This window comes from Tachysurus vachellii, chromosome 25 (assembly GCF_030014155.1).
Source record: "Tachysurus vachellii isolate PV-2020 chromosome 25, HZAU_Pvac_v1, whole genome shotgun sequence".
Classification (NCBI taxonomy): domain Eukaryota; kingdom Metazoa; phylum Chordata; class Actinopteri; order Siluriformes; family Bagridae; genus Tachysurus; species Tachysurus vachellii.
In genome coordinates, this window is record NC_083484.1 from 16,106,121 (window position 1) to 16,129,200 (window position 23,080).

Consider the following 23,080-nt stretch of genomic DNA (forward strand, 5'->3'; position numbering starts at 1 on the left):
TTATATTGTTATGGATGAAAAACTACAGCTAGTTACAGAGTCCAGAGTGGATGATGATCAGTGTGGAAATTTGTGTGAAAAACCTCTGAGATATTTGATGAACCTGGTTTTTAAATAAGAGTTGCATTCTTCGTCGTTTGATGTTTCAGCCTTGGATGTTCGAGCATCTCCTAGTGATAAATCTAAACAGGAAGTGTGTCTTGGTTCCCCCCGATCTGTCTATCCTGTGATCCTTTACTTCCTCCCAGTTCCTCCCTCAAACAGGTGGTGGCCTTGCTCTCGATGGTGTCCACCTGCAGCACTCGTCGTTCTTCTGGCCAGCTTCCATTCATGTCCTGGAGGTGTCTGATGACCACAGCACTCTGTCTCTGTGTTCTCCAACAGACCCCCCCCTACTGCCCCCTCTTCTCTCCGCTCTCCCCTTTCACACCCTGCCAGCTAATGGACTGCCTTGCCCCTCCCCTGACATCCCTCTCTCCATCTCTGTCTCTGAAGCAGTGAGGGGAGAAGAGGAGAGACAAGAGGCGAGGAAAAAGAGAGGAGGCAGCAGCCCACTGTTCCCCTGGGCCCTTGCTTCACTGCTGCTCCAGTGGCTTGACAACTACCTCTCGAAGCAAGAGATCCCGTTCTCCAGATCGCTGGTGAATAGAACCGAGAGCAGGTTACACTCAGCATGGCTGGCAGGGCCGTGTGCCAGGTGGCCTTGGCTCTGTTCCTGATGCTCAGCCTGACAACAGGAGCTTGGACCGGCTGCCCCGGGGCCTGTCGCTGCTCCTTCGCCATGCTCCAGTGCTTGGAAGCGAATGGTATCAGCAGCATCCCGGTGCTGATTCAGCAGGAGAGCGAGAATGTCACAGAAATGTGAGTCAGGTTTGGAAGATGAATTGTGCTAGCGTGATTCTGATTGTCAGGACTGGTATGATTGTAGAGCATGATGTGTTTACTTCACTTCTCAGAAAGTATTACATGGTACAATTAAAGAGACCGTTTGACCTGCATGCGTTTCCAGTACTAGAAATTCGTTCTAGGTTGATGTTATATTTCTACTCATATACTGTATACTACAATGCGCCTTCATCACGAAATGGTGAGGAGACGTCTCGAATAGTTGCATGCAGCAGAAAGTTTGTTACGTATACCGTAGTCTGAGAGATACAAAGAGCTTTAACTTTCCAGCGCTAATCTGTGTTTGCTAACCTTGAACGCTGTTAAATTACAAAAGATATATAGATTTTTGTTCAGTTTTTGTCTTTGGGACACTTTGGGTAACTGGAGAAGGTGTTTCTTGCATGATTTGGATGTGTAATGTTTGAGTAAACATCTCTGAGATATCGCTTCCAATTAGGAAAAAAAAACTGCTGCTGGAATCCAGTGCATTTCCTGTGACAGACCTTAAGAGGTTTTGGTGTCAATGCACTTCTGTTCTTGCTGTTTGTGTTTGGACTGTGTTTGGACTCTTATAGCAAGCTGTTTAAACTCCTTTAAACTCTGATAGGAGAACTTTGGCAGGATCTTCAGACTCGTGAGATAAAGTCATGTTGCTGTCAGGAAGTCTGTGGAACTGTCTGTAAAATCAAACATGTTTCTTTCTATAAATTACTAATTGATATTAGTTTGGGAGGCGAACTTCTCCCAGAGTGTCACCACCTTATTTCTCCTCCACAACACTCGTTCATGATGTGTTTATACACGACACACACTTGTGAAACAAAAGCCATTTCCTATATTAGACAGATGCAGGGACATAAGTTTTGCTGAGAAGAGAAGCATTACCTCACTACCATCAACAAGGAGCCATTACCTCTGAAGCAGCAGCAGAAATTTATCATGCATCATGTTATAAATTCAATTCTGCGAATTGCCGACAAATGCCGAGAACAATAGATGAAATATTACCCACTTGGCTCAATCAAATAAGTGAGGGTGGTTCAAGATCCTCGTCCCACCTCCCTGTAATTAAGTTTCGAGCCTCATGGCTCAATCAGACACAAATAAATACGTGCTGGTGCTCTGGACTACGCTGCATCGTGGAGGACTGAGAATTAAACACTTATTAATTATTATTACTATTATTATTATTATCATAATAATAAGAATAATTATTATTATTATTATTATTATTATCATTATTATTATTATTATTAATAATATTATTAATATCATAATACTAATAATTATCATTATTATCATAATTATTATTATTAGCATTAGCATTATTATTATTAGTAGTAGTAGTATCATAATTATTATTATTATTATTATTATTATTATTATTATTATTATTATAATTATTATTGTTATTATTATTATTATTATTTGACAAATAAGTATCATCCCGATCTTCACTGTGATTGTTCGCTCATATTCTTCATTTCTTCATTCGAGTTGTTTCTACGCAGGTCGTTTTGATTCAGGTCACAAACAAGCGTCTAGAAAAGATGCATAAAAGATGAAGATTCGCTTAATCGAGAATACGATAGGTAACCCGAGCGTTCACCGGGGCATCATTCCACCCCCCGACTCTTTTCCTGCCTTTTCCACTGCTGTAGCCTGGATTTCTTTTTTTTAATTAGTTTTGTGGTTGTACGTACTCCGGTCTGGTCTGACTATCAGTTTAGAGTGTACTCTAAAATGTATTGAGTGACACTCTACCCTTAATCTTTACAAAAAGAAGAAGCAGAGCTAAGATTTAGATATAAAAAGATTCACAGTTTAACTCTTTTACCCCAAGGCCAAAAAAAATTTGTTTTCTCCTGTTTGTGTTCATGTTCATGTCAATGACCGAACGTCTTCCTCACGTCTCACTCCGCAGTGGTGTTAATATGAAGCTCGTATGAAAGTAAACACTCAGGACTTGTAGGAATTTGTAGAATTTCATCACTATTTCTGTTTTTCTCTAGAACACTACAGGTGATAGATTTATAGAAACAGTTATTTTTCACCACACAGATGTTTGTATGTTCAGAGTAAATGTTGATATCAAACCCATTTCTGCTCTCTGAGATGCTCCGAGTGTTTGTTCGTCTAAAAAGCAGCTCACACGTCTAAAACACAGCGAAAGAACGACGGAGTCCTGATTTATTTTAGATCAGACTCATCAGATACACGACATCAGACGCTTCTTTATACTGAAAGAAACTCCAGTGTCCTGGTAAAAAGGACTAAAGTAGTTAATTCAATGTAATTCACAGTTATTTCCTGTTCTCGCTTACACTAGAGCAGCTCTAAACACTCGTCTCTCCACCGGCATCGTTTTATTCTCTCTCTTCAAGTTCAAGACAATAAACAGCATCTTGTCATACAGAGAAACTATAACGTCTACAGTTACAGCTTTACTTTTTATCTATTTATTGTTACGTTGTGAAACAGCTACGGAGGAAGAAATCGTTGGTAAGTTAATAAATGATGACAAAATGCAGCTTCTCTCGTAAACCGTTCCAAAGCTCTGACACTGGAGACTCCTTCCGTAAATAACTAGTTAAATACGTACGTTACTGTAGACCTGCTTTAGACCTACAGTGATGATGTCACTCTAAACCTGCTGTTATAGTAAATCTCTTGACCAATCAGAATCCAGCAGCACTGTGATATTAATGTAGAAGGTTTTAAAGGAAAAAGTGACGATTATCTTTTCATAACATGTCCCATAACATGTCCCATAACATGTCCCATATCAACACGTACAGCTACATCGAGAACCAGACAAACCTGAAGCACATCACGGACGTGGACTTCTTCAACTACAAAGAACTGAAGAACCTGTGAGTACAGAAGGATTTATTTATTTTTAAATCATTAGAGTTATGAGATTAAAACTAATCAGCCATGATGTACGTCTTTGTGTAAAGATACGATCAATGGACCGGCTGTGTGTGTGTGTGTGTGTGTGTTTTTCCTTCCAGCACAGTTACAGACTGCGGCTTGCTCTTCATCTCTGATAAAGCCTTCCAGAATAACTTCAAGCTGCAATACGTGTAAGTATATTTCTGATTTATTTTTCCCTCCACAGTCTCCTGTCGTGTGATTGTTTGTAAGTGTCGCTCGCCGCAAGTCGCTGCTTTTTGACAGAACTGCTGATTGTCGTCAGCCGCCTTCGGATCAGGTGACAAAACCACAAAAGGCTTATCACAACTCAAGCAGGAGCAGCGATGTGCGGTGTGTGAGGACGAGTGCAGGAGCTGGAAGTCCAGATATTAAGGAATTCAAGTGACACTAGTAGAGAGGAGATGAGGAATAATGACAGGATGAAAAGAGGACATTTTAAGGATGAAAGTGATGTGTCTCGATCAGGGAGGTGTTAATCTAGATTTTTGTGGTGTATCAGCATTTACCAATCAAAAAATTTAAAACAACAACAACAATAGCAATATGGTCTCACACACACACACACACACTAATATAAAATGTCAGAATGTGCTGTTATGACACACTCATTCATCTTCTACTGCTTATCCGAACTACCTCAGGTCACGGGGAACCTGTGCCTATCTCAGGCGTCATCGGGCATCAAGGCAGGATACACCCTGGACAGAGTGCCAACCCATCGCAGGGCACACACACACACACTCTCATTCACTCACGCAATCACACACTACGGACAATTTTCCAGAGATGCCAATCAACCTACCATGCATGTCTTTGGACCGGGGGAGGAAACCGGAGGAAACCAAGGTGGAGGCGGGAATCGAACCCCCAACCCTGGAGGTGTGAGGCGAACGTGCTAACCACTAAGCCACCGTGCCCTCTCATCCCACATTAATTAACCAATTCCATTAATTAAGCAATAACACATTCTACTTTTTAGCCATTTATAGTTACGCTCAATGCTGTAGTACTTTTGTTCCTTTATGCACTTTTGTTATAGCAGCTACTGTATAAACAGGCGGTCCCTCATTCCCTCACCCACTCGCTCTATTTTATCCGTCTTGAGATTTTTTTTTACCGCTTTAATAACTCGTCACTGGAGACTGAACCATGAAGAAACAGAATTTGTTGTTTTACAGCTCAGGGGTCAGGATGTCTTGGACCAACATGTTATCTGTGACCCTTATCGCCTCCATCTTGTCATCTTTCCCTCGCTGCCTGTGCGACATGCTTGGTGTTGTCGATGGGGCCGATAGCGGTCGAGGGCGAGGCGCTGGTGGGGGATTTGGGGAGCTGGTGGCGAGCGTGGGGATGAGGAGGAGGGGGTCGAAATCCGATCCCACATCCAGCAGTCACCTTTTACTCGCTCACTTTGGCGTCTTATTGACAGCTGATGCATAATAAATACACTCCACTAAGGGTCCATTATGACTCAATCAATATTTCACAGAGCGATGTGTAGTGGGAGCAGATGTGTCTCTAAAACCAGAGAGAGTGAAGGAGTGAGAGAAATGTGGGGGTGCTCAAGGCTAAAAAGATGGAAAATACATTATACAGCTGACTAACAGCGCAGGAATACAGTGTGTGTGCTGTTTATTCGTCCGATCTCCTGGAATTCTAGCTGTGTTAATAATTACGTCTCAACATGCAGCACTTTCTTACAGTACTAGGTGGCAGCTGCTATCCCCTGTCTCTCCCCCCCTCCTGCACCCCTACACACTCCGCACCCACCCTCCTGCCCCCCTATATGGCAATGCAGAGGAATCGAGCCGGTAACAGATAGGCCCTGATGGCGCGCCCATCTGACATGAACTTTTGAGGATGAGGAAAACAAATATTTGAACCCCTGCTGGCCCCCATTAGTCCTGCCACAGAGAATCTGTATCCCTTAAGTGTCCCCTGCATCCCGAGAGCCGTCACTCGCTGTCACTTTGGCCTTTGTTTTCATCTGACGAGTTTCTGGCATCCTCTGAGCCGCAGGCCGTGACGCAAATCAAAAGGAAAAGGGATTTTTAAAGCCGTAATTAGCAGCGAGCACAAAAACATAAGGCTGTGTTCACACTTTTGTTTGTGCTTTTACAGAGAAAGGGTTTGTAGAAATTGGTACAGTGCAGCTGTAAATAAAGTGGGAAAATGTCAGACACCTCTGAAGCACACTGAGAAGGTCAGTTAGGTCAGGAAGCGAGGGAATCCTACACACAGCGAGGGAATCCTACACACAGCGGAAAACGCAGCGCTGGTGGGAAAGGAGTCATGATCCAGAGAGAACGCTCTTATAACTAATACAACAGCATGTCATGGTTTTGTTCATCATTGTTATCATTTTGGTCAGAACACACACACACCCCCACCCCCCATCCCTTCCTCGTTAACTTCCTCTGAGACTCATTAAACCACATCTTCAATGCTCACTTTCTCACACTCTGAGGATCTGCCCCCTTCTGCATACACAAGCTCATGATTGGCCAGTATGGGGGCACGGTGGCTTAGTGGTTAGCACGTTCGCCTCACACCTCCAGGGTTGGGGGTTCGATTCCCACCTCCACCTTGTGTGTGTGGAGTTTGTATGTTCTCCCCGTGCCTCGGGGGTTTCCTCCGGGTACTCCGGTTTCCTCCCCCGGTCCAAAGACATGCATGGTAGGTTGATTGGCATCTCTGGAAAATTGTCTGTAGTGTGTGAGTGAATGAGAGTGTGTGTGTGTGCCCTGTGATGGGTTGGCACTCCATCCAGGGTGTATCCTGCCTTGATGCCCGATGACGCCTGAGATAGGCACAGGCTCCCCGTGACCCGAGGTAGTTCGGATAAGCGGTAGAAAATGAATGAATGAATGAATGAATGTATTACTGATGATAATAAAAGTGTTACCATGGTTACAGTGTGCAGGTACACTAACACTATCAGAGTTTTATAATGTAATGAAGCTAAGCAGTGACTTAGCATTAACTTCAGTGAACATGGTAGGTGTGTAGTTACAAAAATCATCCCTTGAATTTGTCACCTGTTTGATCTTCTCAGGTTTCTGCCGAATCAAACCGCAACATCATGAGGCGTGATGACGTTACTGAGAAACATCTGATACCAGTTTATTTCATTAGAGCTGTGATGTTCCTCTGTCTGATGTCATTGTCTGGAGTTTTATCACATCTGATGAATCATAACACTAAGATTAGGATTCATCTACTTCCTCATCATCATGAATCCGTTTTCTAACAACTTAGTTGAACTTGGGTGGGCGTAACCCAAAAACAGCTCAAGGGGCGGAGCTTAAACTACAAGTTGTAGTAAAGCTGTTAAATCTAAGTCTTGTGACTCCAGATATATGGTTATAACTCTATAATAAACAGTTTAAAGCTTTAACAGCGAAAATGTTCTTTTTTTCTGGTGTCTCGCGCTCAATGGCGTATAGAAACCTGGCCTCGAACTCGCTCACGCACATCAGCTGGAAGGTCTTCCATTTCATTCCACTGATGAACCTGTGAGTGCCGTCGTATACACGTATCTATTTATCATAAACCACGGTTCCTCTTGGGGTATCTAACTGATGCTTGACACTCTCAGGGTTCTGAGGGATAACCCCCTGACCTGCTCGTGTCATCTGTACTGGCTACAGCAGTGGCAGAGGACGAGGCGAGCCGACATCGACAGCCAGCAGAGCTGCTGGTTTAACAGCAGCAGCGTTCAGCTCGACAGGTTTATGATGGAGAACTGCAGTAAGTGCACAAGTTAGGAGGAAAACCTGTGTTTCTGTCCTGCTGTGTGATCTCTAACGCCGGTCTGCTTCTGCTCAGGTCTTCCCGAGGTGTCCATCAACGCTCCAGAACTTCCCATTAAGGAGGGGGGAAACCTGACGTTTGAGTGTCAGGTCACCGGAACTCCAGTGCCTAGTATTCGGTGGAGGACGGAGCAGCTAAATTCCAGTTTTATTCTGGAGGTAAACCGCAGCATCAGAAAGCTTTATGCTCATCAATGGCATGTTTTTAACATAGAAAAATAATCAGTGAAATTTGCAGGCAACCAAAATCACTTAAAGGTTATAGTAGCTATAAATAACGGTTCCCTCGCGAAACCTCTCGAGAAGTTATCGCGATCTGATAAAAAAAAAAACAGCTGAATACTTAAAATCTCTAAAAAGTAAAAAGATTCATTCTTTGACTCTTTAACACTGGAGACTCCTTCCAAAAGAAAAAAAAACACCCTGTGCCATATCGTGTTGTTTTGAAGGCTGTAATCTGCGTGGGTGTGTAACGGAGGCGGGGCTTAAAGCACAAGTTCTGTAGTAGGGATAATTAAAGAATTTGCAATGCATTAAATGACGAATTGTCTAAAAAAACAATATATGTTCTTGATATTATTCAGTCTCTTAACTGCCTCTGTGTGTGTGTGTGTGTGTGTGTGTGTGTGTGTGTGTGTGTAGCCTGGGATCTCGGGCTCCACTTTGGAGCTGGTGCTTCACCTGTTGAATGTGTCGTATAGGGACAACCTGCACAATCTCACCTGTGAGGCAGAGAACGAAGCAGGGCCGAGAGAAGCGATGGTGCAGCTCAACATCGAGTGTAAGTCAGTTATACTGTTATTAATGTGTAATCTACACCACAACCGAGCAACTGACTCTGAACCCTGTCAGTGTTCAGTAACCTTCACAGTCCTCAAGTTTTCTCATACGTTTAAAGTTCCGTTAAATATTAATCATCTTTTGCCTAAACCACAACAAAGAAGTAAAAAGTGTAAGCCAATGTTCTCTCTAACTGCTCCATAAATGTGTCACAATCACCATTTAACTAATTTATTATTATTATTATTATTATTATTATTATTATTATTATTATTATTATTACCCCTAGTGGTCAAAATGGGAACTGCTACAAGCGCTAATCATCAGAGGCCCACAAGGGCAGGAATCACGCTGCCCCATGCTCAGAGGAGGAGCATTAAGGACAGGCCAATAACAGAGTTGCCAGATATGCATTTACCCCCAACAAACACTTCGTCTGAATGAAACAAGTGTGATTTCTGCAAGCTAAATATAGACCTTGCGTGTGTACGTTGCACAGAATGTACCATATCAGTTATATAAGATATAATTCAGAGAGAAAAGAGGAAAAGAGGAGAAAAAGACAAACTGTCTCTCTTTTTTTTTTCAAATGGTTTCATATTTGGTGCTGTTTCTGAAGGCTGGGAAAGTTGTACTCTGGGTGAATAATGCACATGCCTCTGAAATCACAACCAGTGAAAACAGAACTACAAACAGTAGGACGTAGGACGAGACGTGACGTGACGTTAGAACAAGCGTCAAGCGTTAATGATAACCGAACGATGTTGACAGTGAAAGAGATCGTTATTGCCTCCTGTTTGAAAAAAGGACAAACAAAAGTGCTTGACTTCAGACAAATGTATGACCGTCATGGGAGTGATAATGACTGTCAGGGAAATTGGATGATGACTGTCGTCAGATCTTATTTGTTCTCTGCTAATGGACTTCTCTCACCAAACCTCCTCACAGTCCGGAAACATCACTGAGACGATTGATTGACAGACTCTAAGTACGTTAGCTGCTAATCTATCAGTAGTGGGCTGCGTCTCATTAACAGCCTCGGGTTAACCCTTTTTACCAGTACAAAGGCGTCTGATGTTGTGCCTGTGAGTCTGATCTAAAATAAGTCCGTTGTTTTTTCGGTGTGTTTTAGACGTGTGTTTTTCCATTAATTGTTTTAGGTTTTTAGCGTTGAAGATAAATTTGAGCTGCTTTTTAGATGAACAAATAACTTTAGCATCTCAGTGAGCAGAAATGGGTTTGATATCAACATTTACTCTGAAGATACAAACACTAGGAAAGTTTTTACGAAAGTTTTTACGTTCAGTCATCAACAAGGACACGAGAAAACAGGAGCTAAAGAGTTAATTACTCTCTGAAACCAGAGTCGAACCCGTACGACTTTCAGCGGCTGAATTAGTTCCATCTCTCATCTTAACTGCTCGATTACTCTAAAGTCGGTTCATACTCGAGTTAACGCAGGAGTCGGGAACGAGGAGCTGTGTTTTGACCGTTTGACACACGATCGCCCGAGTTTCTTCCTGGCGAAGCACTTTTTAGAGACAGGGTCACAGGTTAAGAGCCGAGAAACGGTTAGAGACGAGCGAACATTTCCGGCATCTTCCATCCGCCAGGCGTCCAGGTGCTTCTTGTGGTTAGTTTCCCTAAAACAGCCAGGATTTATTATTCATGACAATCAGCAGGTTGAGAGTGAAGATGGAGTCTATTGATTGATAGAGAAATTATGACACAGCTTCTGAGAAAGTGTCGGGAGACCAACGTTCCCGAATTAGCCGCGTTACGTTCGGTTATTACAGAATTAGCTGAAGATTTGGTTATGTTCAAAATAACTGCATGGATTTTACTCACTCGAGTGAAAGTCTCTGAAAGGACACTATGAGAAAGAGAAAAAATGTATGATAAAAAAAAATGAAATTGCTTCTAAATCTAATTTAGATGAGTTTATTTAAAGAATATTAGAAACTGTTCTGACCAATCAGAATCCAGAAAAACAACACAGCGCTATAATCAGTGCTAAAATAATTTAGTCCAGATCAAATATCTCTTTGACTCCAAAGCCTTTCATTTGTAGAGTTAAGTTTGATTTGTTTTATTATTCATATGTAAGCTCTTACTATAAAGGTTTTAATCGTTTAAATCAGGTTTAAATGAATGCAAAGTTTTAAATCGAGTGTTAAACAAACATTACTGGAGTTTTATGAAAGTCTTATTATTCTATTAAAATCTTATAATAAACGTTAATGGTCTCTGATTACTAATGAAACTTATACGATGAATTTTAAACCTTATATAATAGTCATTATTCTTTAATTGATTATTAATCAGTGAGCTTTAATTAGTAAATAAATGTTTGTGAATTGATTATAATTGGTTTATTCTAAAGATGAAATATTTACTCATTACTTAATACTCCAGTAAAGTATCCGTTGTTTTAATAAACAGTTTACAGACACTTTATTGATATGAAACAATGATTTCAAATCTATTTAAACCTTCAGCTGTTTAATGTCCGATTATTAATAAAACGTTTTATTTCTCATGAATATGGTTATTATTCAGCATGTAACGAGTTTATAGACGCTCGTAAAGGGAACGGTGTAAAGCGTCTCGGTCTCTCCTTCAGTCCCGGCCAAAATCGTGTCCCTGAAGGACCCGGAGCAGCAGCATCACTGGTGCTTCCCCTTCAGAGTAGATGGAAATCCACCTCCGAGCATCAAGTGGCTGTACAACAGCACGCCGCTGGTGGAGACGCCGTACGCCTACACGCAGATCATCCCAGACTTGGACGACGGTTCCGAATATCACGGCTGCCTTTTCCTCAACAAACCCACTCACCTCAACAACGGCTATTACACACTCATCGTGGAGAACGCGCTGGGCCGAGAAGAGGCCACGTCTTTCGGAAAGTTCATGGACAACCCGTTCGGCCCTTCTGACCCGGAAGGCATCATCCTCGGTGAGTGATGACAGGAGACTAAACAATAGAGATGGGGGGCTCGAGTCATATGACTTGACTCGAGTCGGACTTAAGTCGCAAGTTTGAGACTTGAGACTTGCTTGACAAATATTAAAAAAAGACTCGACTTGACTTTGACTTGACATTCATGACTTGAGACTTGACTCGGACTTGAGTTAAATGACTCGAAATAACTTGTTCTTTGTTTTTGTTTTATTTTTTTTGTCTATTTTGTTTTTAAATCTGTTTTTGAACGCATGCAAGAGCGTAATCTAACCACATGATGCAGCAGGAAAGCAGAGGGAGAGCGCGCACTAACCAATAAACCTAAACAGTCGTGATGGAAGGCGCTACATCAAAAATAATTACGTTCGGGTAACGGGATTTTGTGCAAGATGAGAAGAGAAGAACAGCAGTATGCGACCACATCGCTCACATTTGAATGGCAAATTTCTATCAAATTAAATTTTAAGTAAATGTTTGGTCACTGTTCATGTGGAAATGTCAGCTTTTTTGCAGTAGCACTTATAATTGGTCTTCAATCTGATGAACACGGAGGAAGATATTTTAAGGAATGTTTATAACTAAACCATTCATGAGCCCCATTCACTTCCACAGTATTCTTTTTTTCACTATAGAAGTGAATGGGGCTCGTGAATGGTTTGGTTATAAACAGTCCTCAAAATATCTACATGTGTGTTCATCAAAACAAAGAAATTTATACAGGTTTGTAACATCATGAGGGCGAGAAAATGATGACAGAATTTTCATTTTTAGGAACGTTTTATTTATTTAGTTTCATTTTAACTATCCCTTTAATTAATAAATTACACTCACTCCAATCATCTCTCTCTCTCTCTCTCTCTCAAGGTTTGTGGGATTCAAAAGTTTACGTTTTTTGGTTGACATGATTGATTGTTGTTGTTAAAAAGGAAGGATCTAATTTAAGGATGTGTTCATGTCCCATTAAAAGCGAATGCCTGTTCAAAAAATGCCATTTGGTTCCATAGAAACCATTGTACTTTTATATATGTACTTTTCCATGGTCTTCTGCCATGTTTGAGGCATATTGAAACTTTTCATGCTTCTTATTCTTTGTAGTTTTGATTTTTATTCATTTTTAGATTTTTATTGTATTTACAACTCACCTGTATGTGGACACCTTTTAAAAATAAATGCATATAATCATTTTTGTTGCAAATAAAACTCTCATAGTCCATAAATACTGTAGATTTAACTTTGTTTAATATATACATTTAGTTAAATCATCAAACATCTGTATGACTTGCCAGTGACTTGCTTGACTCAAGCTACGACTTGACTTGACTTGCTTGACATAAAGCAGTGACTTGACTTGACTTGACTTGACTCTCACAAAAAATGACTCGGACTTGCTTGAGACTTGAAGGTTAAGACTTGAGACTTACTTGTGACTTGCACATGTGTGACTTACTCCCACCTCTGCTAAACAAACATGTAAATCTCCTTTGTATTCTTAAAGCATTCCTAATTTTACATTTAAGCAAACCTTAAAAATTTGTTCAAATGAACGATTAATGGGCGGGGCTACGTACCTAGTCAGTGATGTCATTACATTTATGCAAATTATTTGCAGATTACAATAGATGAAGATGAGGTGACTAATTGTTGCACAAAAAGCAACGTAGCTAATATTAGTAACGGAAAAAAAAAAATCGCAAAATCGGTTGTTGTCATGGTAACCGGGTATTTGACTGAGATTAAAAATGACAGATTATTTAGAATATTTGTTTTTTTTCTGTTTCTTTTTTATCGTTGTTACGATTTATTTTACACAAGCATTGTTCAACATAACGCCAGAATTTCTGCTAAGTGCCGCTATTCGAACCCCCGTGCAGAAAATTGGGCCTTTTTTTAATCTAAGTAAAAAAGCAGGCTTTTTTTTCTTAATGAACTTAAATTACAGTAATCAAAGCAGACCTAATCAGCTAAAGCTCCACTGCTCGAGAGCTGTACCTCAGAGCGTGAAAATGACATTTCAATCCGGTCAGATCTCTTGAATTAATTAATGCATAATGATAAAAATTTCTGTCTTTTTTCTCTCTCTTTGACACTCACCAGTCCAGACCAGTGACCCCAGTAAGTCCTGAAACATTCAGTTTTTTTTTTATATCTTTTGTGTTCTATTATGAATCTAAAATGACTCTTCTGTCTTTTTTCAGCAGCTCCTACTAACCAGTCGCGCGAGGACGTGACGGAGAAGCGGGAAAGCAGCCTGCTTGGGGTGAGAACCTGACCAGTACGAGTACGGGTTGGAGCAGAAGGTGAATGGCTCCTGTGTGGTAAACCTCATGGCCGTGTTGTGTTTCTGTGCTTGTAGGTGTCTGTCGCTGTCGGCCTCGCTGCGTTTGCTTGCACCTTCCTGCTCATCATGGTGTTGGTGATCAATAAGTGTGGGCAACACTCCAAGTTCGGCATCCATCGTAAGTCTGAGTGACTGAGTGTGGAACATACAGTACGACCTCAACAGCACGTCCTGATGGGTTTTATTCCTCAAACACCAACATCGACCAGATTACATTAGAAATAAGGACGTGTTGTACTTTTTATCTGTTTAATCATCTTATTTCGTTACCAAGTTTCCGTCAAAGTTCCAGCTTCACCTCTGACTCTTACGAATCACTGACAGCGGAGACTCCTTCCGTGAATGATGACATTAATGCACATTAACTCGAGCTCTTTGTACAGAAAAGCTGCTTTTAAAACTAATGCTCCGCTTACACTTTCCACTAGAGCTGTACAGTACATTTGCTTAGAGTCACTTTAACAGCCTAGAGAAGTTCTGCCAAGGTCTTAATTACAGTTCGCTAAAGTAAAGAGCACCAGGAACGAAGAGAAGCAGAAAACTCTTACCGTTAAAGAAGAGCCATTAAAAAAACATATCAGGTGTATTTGTGTAAAACGTTTTTCCCATTGTTTCCCGTCCCGTGTCAACAGGGTCGTCCGTTCTGGGGAAGGAAGAAGACTTGGCCGTCTCGCTCCGCTTTATGAACTTCGGAGTGAGTCCTCCTTCCTCAGACGAAGGCATGCTGGACTCGGGACTCTCCAGCTTTGTGGAGAACCCGCAGTACTTTTGTGGCATCATCAAAGACAAGGACATGTGTAAGGTTTTCATTTTTTTTCCCTGTAATGTTCTGAGAATCTGTGTTGCCGCTTCTGAGAAGTGTGAAAAACGGATCATTGCAGGTGTGCAGCACATTAAGAGGCAGGACATCATGCTGAAGTGGGAGCTGGGAGAAGGAGCTTTCGGGAAGGTTTATTTAGCCGAGTGCGCTAACCTCTGTCCAGACACAGACAAGATGCTGGTGGCTATAAAGGTACAGTGACTCATTACACACACACACACACACCGAAACAACCAAATATGTCTATGTGTCATACAAACAAAAGTTAACACCCCCCCACCACACCCCATTCAGTATCTCAGAATGGAGGGTGTACAAACTTTTGCACTCCATATATATATATATGGAAAAAAATCCTCTGTTGTATTGAAGCATGAAAGGGACCGAAGAGTTGATTTATGCATTTATGTGTCTAATGTCTCTATGATGTAAACCAGCGAAAGGATCAAGTAACATCTAAAAGAAAAAAAAAGTCGTTGAATTTTTTTAACAGAGGATATAAAAAGATATGAACATCACAATGAAACATCACTTATAAGTAGAAGGAGACACGAAGAACGTGGAAACTCTCAAGAGAAAAAAAAATTCATAATGGCTTAATTATTTATTAATATCTTATTATAGACGTTATTGCTGCTATGTGCATTAGTGAAACTGTCTCAAACTAGTTTAATGCGCTGTTGTTCATTCGTTCAGGAAGTGTGTGCAAACTTTTTGCTCTCGGTTGTGTATACATCCTGATAATCCAGCAGAGACAATATCAAGCAGAGACAAAGCAGGTTCTTGACCGTTTTCCTCATCTAGACGCTGAAGGACGCCAACGAATCGACTCGACAGGACTTCCAGCGTGAGGCCGAGCTCCTGACTGTGCTCCAGCACGAGCACATCGTCCGCTTCTACGGAGTTTGTACGGATGGAGAACCTCTCGCCATGGTGTTCGAGTACATGCGCCACGGCGACCTCAACCGCTTCCTCAGGTCAGGAGCTGGGGGTTTAGTATCAAAATGTCATCTTAAGTGGCTATGAAAAGATCTGTGAACGTCAGATCCCACTGCTTCACCTCAAAACCCACACGGGCCATGCTAAGAATCTAGCGTAAACCCTTATAATCCTCACAAAATTATGTGGTTTCTTCTAATGCGTTGGTCTTTTTAAGGTCGTATGGCATAAGTGTTAAAGCTGCTTCTATTACTTTTCCCTGTGGTTGATCTTGACAGACAGTGCACAATATTCTTTGGCCAATTTCACAGACCTTCTGCGTAAAACAACCTGAATAGCTGCCAGTCGTATAGAATATAAAACCATTAAGCGAATGCTCTAATAGATCTGAAGTATTGTAAGTGGTTAGTTAAAGGAGACAAAGCCTCCATCAAGGAGCGTGTCAAAAGACCTTTTAAGGACGGTCTATTAAAATATATCTGCACCTGTCACAATCACAAAGGAATCACCGGTAATAGGGCAATTTTATCAAATTGCAAAGCCAAGCTCACAAAAAAAAAAAGTTACCATCAATCTTCGATCTAATCTTTAACTTTATTATCCGCATGTACAAGTCGGTTCATCAAATTGCTCCAGAAGCTTCCGTATGACTTGGTTCATCCAAGTTCCTGGCCTTCTAACTACATCATCCATCATCACCAAGCACCATGGCTACACATAGAGGAGCACTGTACACTCCATCCAAGCTGCATGCATCTCTCAAACATGATGAAAAGTGTCAGTCTGTCAGACGGTGGTGAGGAAATGAAGACACCATATGTCCAGCACAGAGGAGTCTCAGTGACATGTCCAGTGTGCAAAGATCTAGTCTGCCAGGTGGTCCTGAGGCCAGATTGGGAGGGGGGAGTTGGGGTCATGCTGTTGAGGAGGTGGAAATCTCATTTTGAGTAGACGGTCCATGGATGGAGTCTCCAGGCTGTGCGACAGCTGCTGCTCTCCTGCCACCTGCCTTATAAACGGATAGTAATGGCATTGGGGGACCTCTGAAGAACAAGCAAGAGGCCAGCAAGTGACAGCATGGACAGGCAGTAACAGTAGGATGAATGGAGATTGGATGGAGATGAGTGCAGAAGGGAAGAGATTTACTCAGGCTGCTACAGAGCAACTGTATAACATTAACGAGTTCAGGAAGGTTACAGTGGGGTTTGGAGGAGGTCCCACATCGTGATGGATTTTAATATGTGAAAAGTCGGTCTGAAGTTTTGATCACGTTTGGTCACGACTGACAAGACCAAGTGAGATGGAGATTTAAAGTTACATGCCATCTTTTATTTAGCGTGAAGCCACGTTGATTCTCGTAATTAGCAGAAGCACGTTCAGCTGTTCATCTAAAACCACTTAAAGCCTGCGTTGTACTTGCTTTAAATGACACACACTCACAAAGTGGTGGAGTACACAATCCTGTGGTAATTAAGCATTTAGCATGAGCAAACCTTGAGAAATTAACATTTGATTGATGCAATACCACCATAAAAAGTAGGGGCAGTGTAGCACCACACATGGTAACCAAACTAGCACTGAGTCTCGAGTAAAATAAAAATAATAAATAAATAATAATAATAATCACATTTAGCCTTCTGATCATCAGCTCAAAACCTTAACCACTGAGCCAGCACTTCCTGTTTTTACAAAAATGACCAATAATTGATTTGCAACCATTGGAGTTAAGACATACCAAGAAAATTTAACACCATTAATATTATCTATGGGGTCACGGTGTCTTAGTGGTTAGCACGTTCGCCTCACACCTCCAGGGTTGGGGGTTCGATTCCCGCCTCCACCTTGTGTGTGTGGAGTTTGCATGTTCTCCCAGTGCCTCGGGGGTTTCCTCCGGGTACTCCGGTTTCCTCCCCGGGTCCAAAGACATGCATGGTAGGTTGATTGGCATCTCTGGAAAATTGTCCGTAGTGTGTGATTGCGTGAGTCAATGAGAGTGTGTGTGTGCCCTGTGATGGGTTGGCACTCTGTCCAGGGTGTATCCTGCCTTGATGCCCGATGACGCCTGAGATAGGCACAGGCTCCCCGTGACCCGAGGTAGTTCAGATAAGCGGTATAAGATGAATGGATGAATGAATATTATCTACGCATCCATTTCTCGACTTTCTGATCTTCATCTTCCTCCCACAGGGCTCATGGTCCAGATGCCCGGATTCTAGACGAGGTCAAGATTCCCCCGATGGGTCAGCTGACCCTGCTGCAGATGCTCCAGATTGCAGCCCAGATCGCCTCCGGTATGGTCTACCTGGCCTCACTCCACTTTGTGCACAGAGACCTGGCCACCAGAAACTGCCTGGTTGGTGAAGGTCTTGTGGTGAAGATCGGTGACTTCGGCATGTCCAGAGACATCTACAGCACTGATTACTACAGGGTTGGTTTAAGTTCTCCTTCATATCTGCTGCTTGTATATTGTTCACCTTGTCTCTATTTTAGAGTTCCTCCAAGGTTCCTCAGGTGTAGTGTTAATAATAGATATGAATTAATCATGAAGTCTCACTCCTTACCTCTCAGGTCGGTGGAAGAACCATGTTACCTATTCGTTGGATGCCTCCTGAGAGCATTATGTACAGAAAGTTCACCACAGAGAGCGACATCTGGAGTTTCGGGGTGGTTCTGTGGGAGATCTTCACCTACGGAAAACAGCCGTGGTATCAGCTGTCCAACAGCGAGGTACAGGACATGTATAAAACTATAGAAGGCTTGAAAACTCTCACTCTGGATCAATAAACTGTTTTTATTTCAGTAAGATCCCATAAATCAGATTTAATTGTAATTTCCTGGTGGAAGCATTTTACTGTTTCAGAAAAAAAGGATGATGGAAAAGATTTATGAGATTTATGTACAGGATATTGGGATCGATTTCAGATTTACAGAACATTTCAAACATTTCTAACGGTATTAAGTGACAGCTTTGGTGCCGGACTCATGTACGTTTCCTTCTAAAACTAAATTCATTTGAATTGATTTAATCTTTAATTATTCGTTCTTGAGAAGGTGTCACTAAAAATGAATGGTCAATATTTTTGCATTTTTTCGTTGTGCAGAGATTAATAATGTTTAAGGGGGAAAACGTCCCTCGGCACAAAGCATTTTAAACCTCAAAGGGACTGAACCCCCCGCTCCTATTTATGAGGGGTGCCAATGCTTTTGGCCTAATGGTTAGAGAGTCTGACTCCTAACCCTAAGGTTGTGGGTTCGAGTCTCGGGCCGGCCATACCACGACTGAGGTGCCCTTGAGCAAGGCACCGAACCCCCCGAACTGCTCCCTGGGTGCCGCAGCATAAATGGCTGCCGACTGCTCCGGGTGTGTGTTCACGGTGTGTGTGTGTTCACTGCTGTGTGTGTGTGTGTGCACTTTAGATGGGTTAAACACAGAGAACAAATTCTGAGTATGGGTCACAGTACTTAGCCGTATGTCACCGTACTTAGCCGTATGTCACGTCACGTCACGTCAAACCAGCTTGAGTTCATGATCCAAAATGTAATTGTAATGACACATTTCTACCTTTCCACAGCTTTCCTTTACAGATGGATAAAAATATAAAAATGATAACTAATACAGTGTCAGGAATCTAATCAGTAAACAGTGAGGTGGGTTATTAACGGTTTTAAAGCGTACATGTGTGTAAACTCGTTGCGATTGAGGGAAATGAGAAGGAGAACACTTGTGCGTTTTAGACCAGAATGGACAGAAGGACAGAGACGTATAAACACGGCCTCGGGTGTGACCCGTCTGCACGGAGAGATCGATGGGTTTATCGGTATGATGAACAGTCCGGTCCTCTCGGATTAAAGACTGAGAAGTGGACTCTACGTGTGACCGCAACTGCCCCATTACGGGAGAGAAGCCTCTCCTCTTTCAAGATCAGGGTAGATCGCTTTTCCTGTTTGCTCAATTTTTATCCGATTAGAGCTGATCTTCACCCTGAGCCGACGTCGGCTAACCTCGTTAACACGATCCTCGCCGGCTCGTAATGGACAGGGATAATTATAGGGGTTTTAATTGGAAGGGACGTCGAGAAGATGCCCATGACTTTCCGGCTTAGAATTTGGGAAGGGTCAATGTAGATCTTTGTTGATTCATCCCAGTGATTGATAGACCGCTGTGGCATGATGTAGTGGACTGATGATGGAAGACCTCCATGGAATACCACTCTATTACTCAGGAGACAATGCCTACAGGGTGAGACAGAGGGACAGAGTCTCTCTCTCTCTTACTCTCACGGGGGTAAAACAGTCACAACGCTCATTGTCATCCACCATGACAGTGATCAATGCAGGGCCGATGCCTGAGGCCACACACCATCCTGCGTTTGGCTTTAAATCTGAAACCTCACTTACACACAGCTATAATTCTCATGCTGCAAAAAAAAAAAAATCATCTAAATCATGGCAAGTAAAATTGTGTTCAATAGACTCGGTCTAATGTGTCCTATTATTAAAAGGTTCTTAAACCTTTTACTCAATTCAAGCTACAGTTGAGGGTTAGGGTTAGGGTTAGGGTTAGGGTTAGGGTTAGGGTTAGTGCCAGTAAAATACAACTTGGAGTAGAAATATATAAAAATAGACTAATAATCATAGAATTGTTTTATTGTAATCTATTAAAATATTAAAATATAATAGGATTGAAATGTCCTGTGTAACAGCATCTTCAGTAACACTGTTTAAATATTTAATACGGTTTATAATATAATTATATTTCTAAGGAATTTCCTATTAAAGATATCAATAACTACTGAATAATTATAAAAAATCGCTTTGTTTTAGAAATAAAGGTTTAAAATAAACCAATAGTTTAATTTTTGGGGACTTCATTATGCTGTTTATCTGAATGCACTCTGAGAACCGAGGAACCGTGTGGTTCAATACAGAGAAAGAACACCCAAATCATATCAGAGGGAGCCAATACTTATCACAATCAAAAATGTCTTAAATTCTCTGTGTCTGAATCTCGTTCATGGGGGTCATGGTGGCTTAGTGGTTAGCACGTTCGCCTCACACCTCCAGGGTTGGGGGTTCGATTCCCGCCTCCGCCTTGTGTGTGTGGAGTTTGCATGTTCTCCCCGTGCCTCGGGGGTTTCCTCCGGGTACTCCGGTTTCCTCCTCCCGGTCCAAAGACATTGGCATCTCTGGAAAATTGTCCGTAGTGTGTGATTGTGTGAGTGAATGAGAGTGTGTGTGTGTGTGCCCTGCGATGGGTTGGCACTCCGTCCAGGGTGTATCCTGCCTTGATGCCCGATGACGCCTGAGATAGGCACAGGCTCCCCGTGACCCGAGGTAGTTCGGATAAGCGGTAGAAGATGAATGAATGAGAGAATGAATCTCGCATTTCTCTTTAAGGGCACTAGGTAGGATGTGTAGCTGTATTATGTAGGAATCCCATGTAGGGAGCGAAGAGAGTAAACAGGAAGCCATTGTGGGATTTAATAATTAATAATTAGATCATTTTCACAGAAACCCAGAACCTTACCTGAACGTTTTTCCCTGTGCAGGCGATCGAGTGCATCACACAGGGCCGAGAGCTGGAGCGGCCACGGACGTGTCCTAAAGAGGTCCACCAGCTCATGCAGGGCTGCTGGCAGAGGGAACCACAACAACGCCTCGTCATCAAGGAAGTCTACAACCGGCTCGTGGCCCTGGTGAAGAACCCCCCGATCTACCTGGACATCCTGGAGTGAGAGAGTGAGAGAGAAATAGAACAAGAGAGAAAGAGAGAGAGTGAGAGAGAGAGAGAGAGAGAGAGAGAGAGAGAGAGATCTGACAAGGGACGGCTGGAGGTTTCATTTGTGGAGAGAAAAAGTGACAAAAGGACTGAAGAAGATCCCAGAGTCCTTTGATCTGTCAAACTGAGCATCCATCAGGACATTCAGGAAGGACAAAGTTGGCCAGAACTCCTCACAACTCCATGACAACTCCATCGAGTGAAAAAGAAATCATCAAATTCAATCAAGTCAAATATTCCCTTAGGTTCAGATTAGCGAGAGAACATGGTATTTTATCTCAAAGGCAGGAACAGAACCAGCCCCTTTTCAGCCCTTTGTGTGGTCTTTTTCCTCCTACGAGTCACACTGCAGTGTTTATAAGTACACAAAGTCGAATGCATCACTAAGTTCACGCGTCCCTTGTCTTGCAGTTGTGAATAATCAGTGTATTATATAGAAACATGTTATGAGTGCACCAAAACAGCATGTATTCAACTTTCTTATTGTTAAAAAGCAGCTGATCCTCACACAGACACACACACAGTGGAACACACACACACACAGGAACACACACAGGAACACACACAGCTAAACAGGTATACAGCTATACTCATAGTTTCACAGGTATACACAGAGTTATACAGGTCCTCAGGTATGCCATAAATACACATCTACACACACCAATAAACGAACAGCTACAGCTACACACACAGCCATACAGATACACACACAAGCACACAAACAGCTACACAGGTACACACAGAGGTACACACACTGGTACACACACAGCTATACAGATACACACAGACGTACACACACTGGTACACACACAGCTATACAGATACACACAGAGGTACACACAGAGGAACACACACTAGTACACAGATACACACTGGTACACACAATGGTACACACAGCTATACAGATACACACAGAGGTACACACAGAGGAACACACACTAGTACACAGATACACACTGGTACACACAATGGTACACACACAGTTATACAGATACACACACTGGTACACACACAGCTCACCGTGTGGATGGTGTAAAAAGTTGAGATGTCTGTGCTACAGTTTGTATGTTTACTTTTTCTCTGGGTTTATTTTAGATCATAAGCTAATTTTCTTCTTTAATGTTTAATCAACTACATTTAAACCCTCTGTATATAAAATGCTAACCGTCACCATGGTAACGCAGCGGAAATGGACACGAAACTGACAAACAGTCTTTTTTGAACTGGATTGTAAACAGTGCTGCTGAATTTCTACCTGTAACCTCGTCGCCTCGCGCTGCAGCAGAACATCCTGCGGTCTGTGGCACCGGGAGCTGCTTTTACAGTCTGTGGTGTTGATGATGACTGAAAACAGGAGGGAAATTATTACAAATTATCACTCAGCGATCAGCAGAGCGTCAGTCTGACTGTCAGAAAGATCCGCCGTTTGTAATTATTACACAAATAAATATTAGAGTTTGAATAAAGATGTTGGTGAAGGAGCATCTTTAATGAGGCCTCTATTAGTGCCCACACACACACACAGTGACACACACACACATACACACACAGTGACACACACACATACACACACAGTGACACACACACACACACACACACACACACAGTGACACACACACACATACACACACAGTGACACACACACATACACACACAGTGACACACACACATACACACACAGTGACACACACACACACACACAGTGACACACACACACACAGTGACACACACACACACACAGTGACACACACACACACAGTGACACACACATACACACACACATACACACACAGTGACACACACATACACACATACATACACACAT

At 42.2% G+C, this 23,080-nt stretch overlaps 1 protein-coding gene across 3 annotated transcripts; it reads left to right on the plus strand.

The window, feature by feature from the left end:
* Window positions 1-484: 484 nt before the first annotated feature.
* Window positions 485-22,721, plus strand: ntrk1 (neurotrophic tyrosine kinase, receptor, type 1). 3 transcript variants are annotated; one of them, XR_009647783.1, is made up of 18 exons: window positions 485-861; window positions 3,687-3,761; window positions 3,903-3,974; window positions 7,272-7,340; window positions 7,424-7,575; window positions 7,654-7,796; window positions 8,280-8,418; window positions 11,041-11,373; window positions 13,474-13,491; window positions 13,575-13,636; window positions 13,733-13,835; window positions 14,350-14,514; window positions 14,599-14,729; window positions 15,342-15,514; window positions 17,664-17,904; window positions 18,045-18,203; window positions 21,026-22,088; window positions 22,173-22,721. XR_009647783.1 is itself a non-coding variant. In XM_060861204.1 (17 exons), exons 1-17 carry the CDS (start codon window positions 674-676, stop codon window positions 21,209-21,211), a joined length of 2,409 nt encoding a protein of 802 aa, XP_060717187.1. In that variant the 5' UTR covers window positions 485-673; the 3' UTR covers window positions 21,212-22,721. The 3 variants fall into 3 exon arrangements, 2 of the variants coding, with proteins under 2 accessions (XP_060717187.1, XP_060717188.1); XM_060861204.1 differs by having other exon boundaries at window positions 21,026-22,721; XM_060861205.1 differs by having other exon boundaries at window positions 13,578-13,636; window positions 21,026-22,721.
* The last annotated feature ends 359 nt before the right edge of the window (window positions 22,722-23,080 follow it).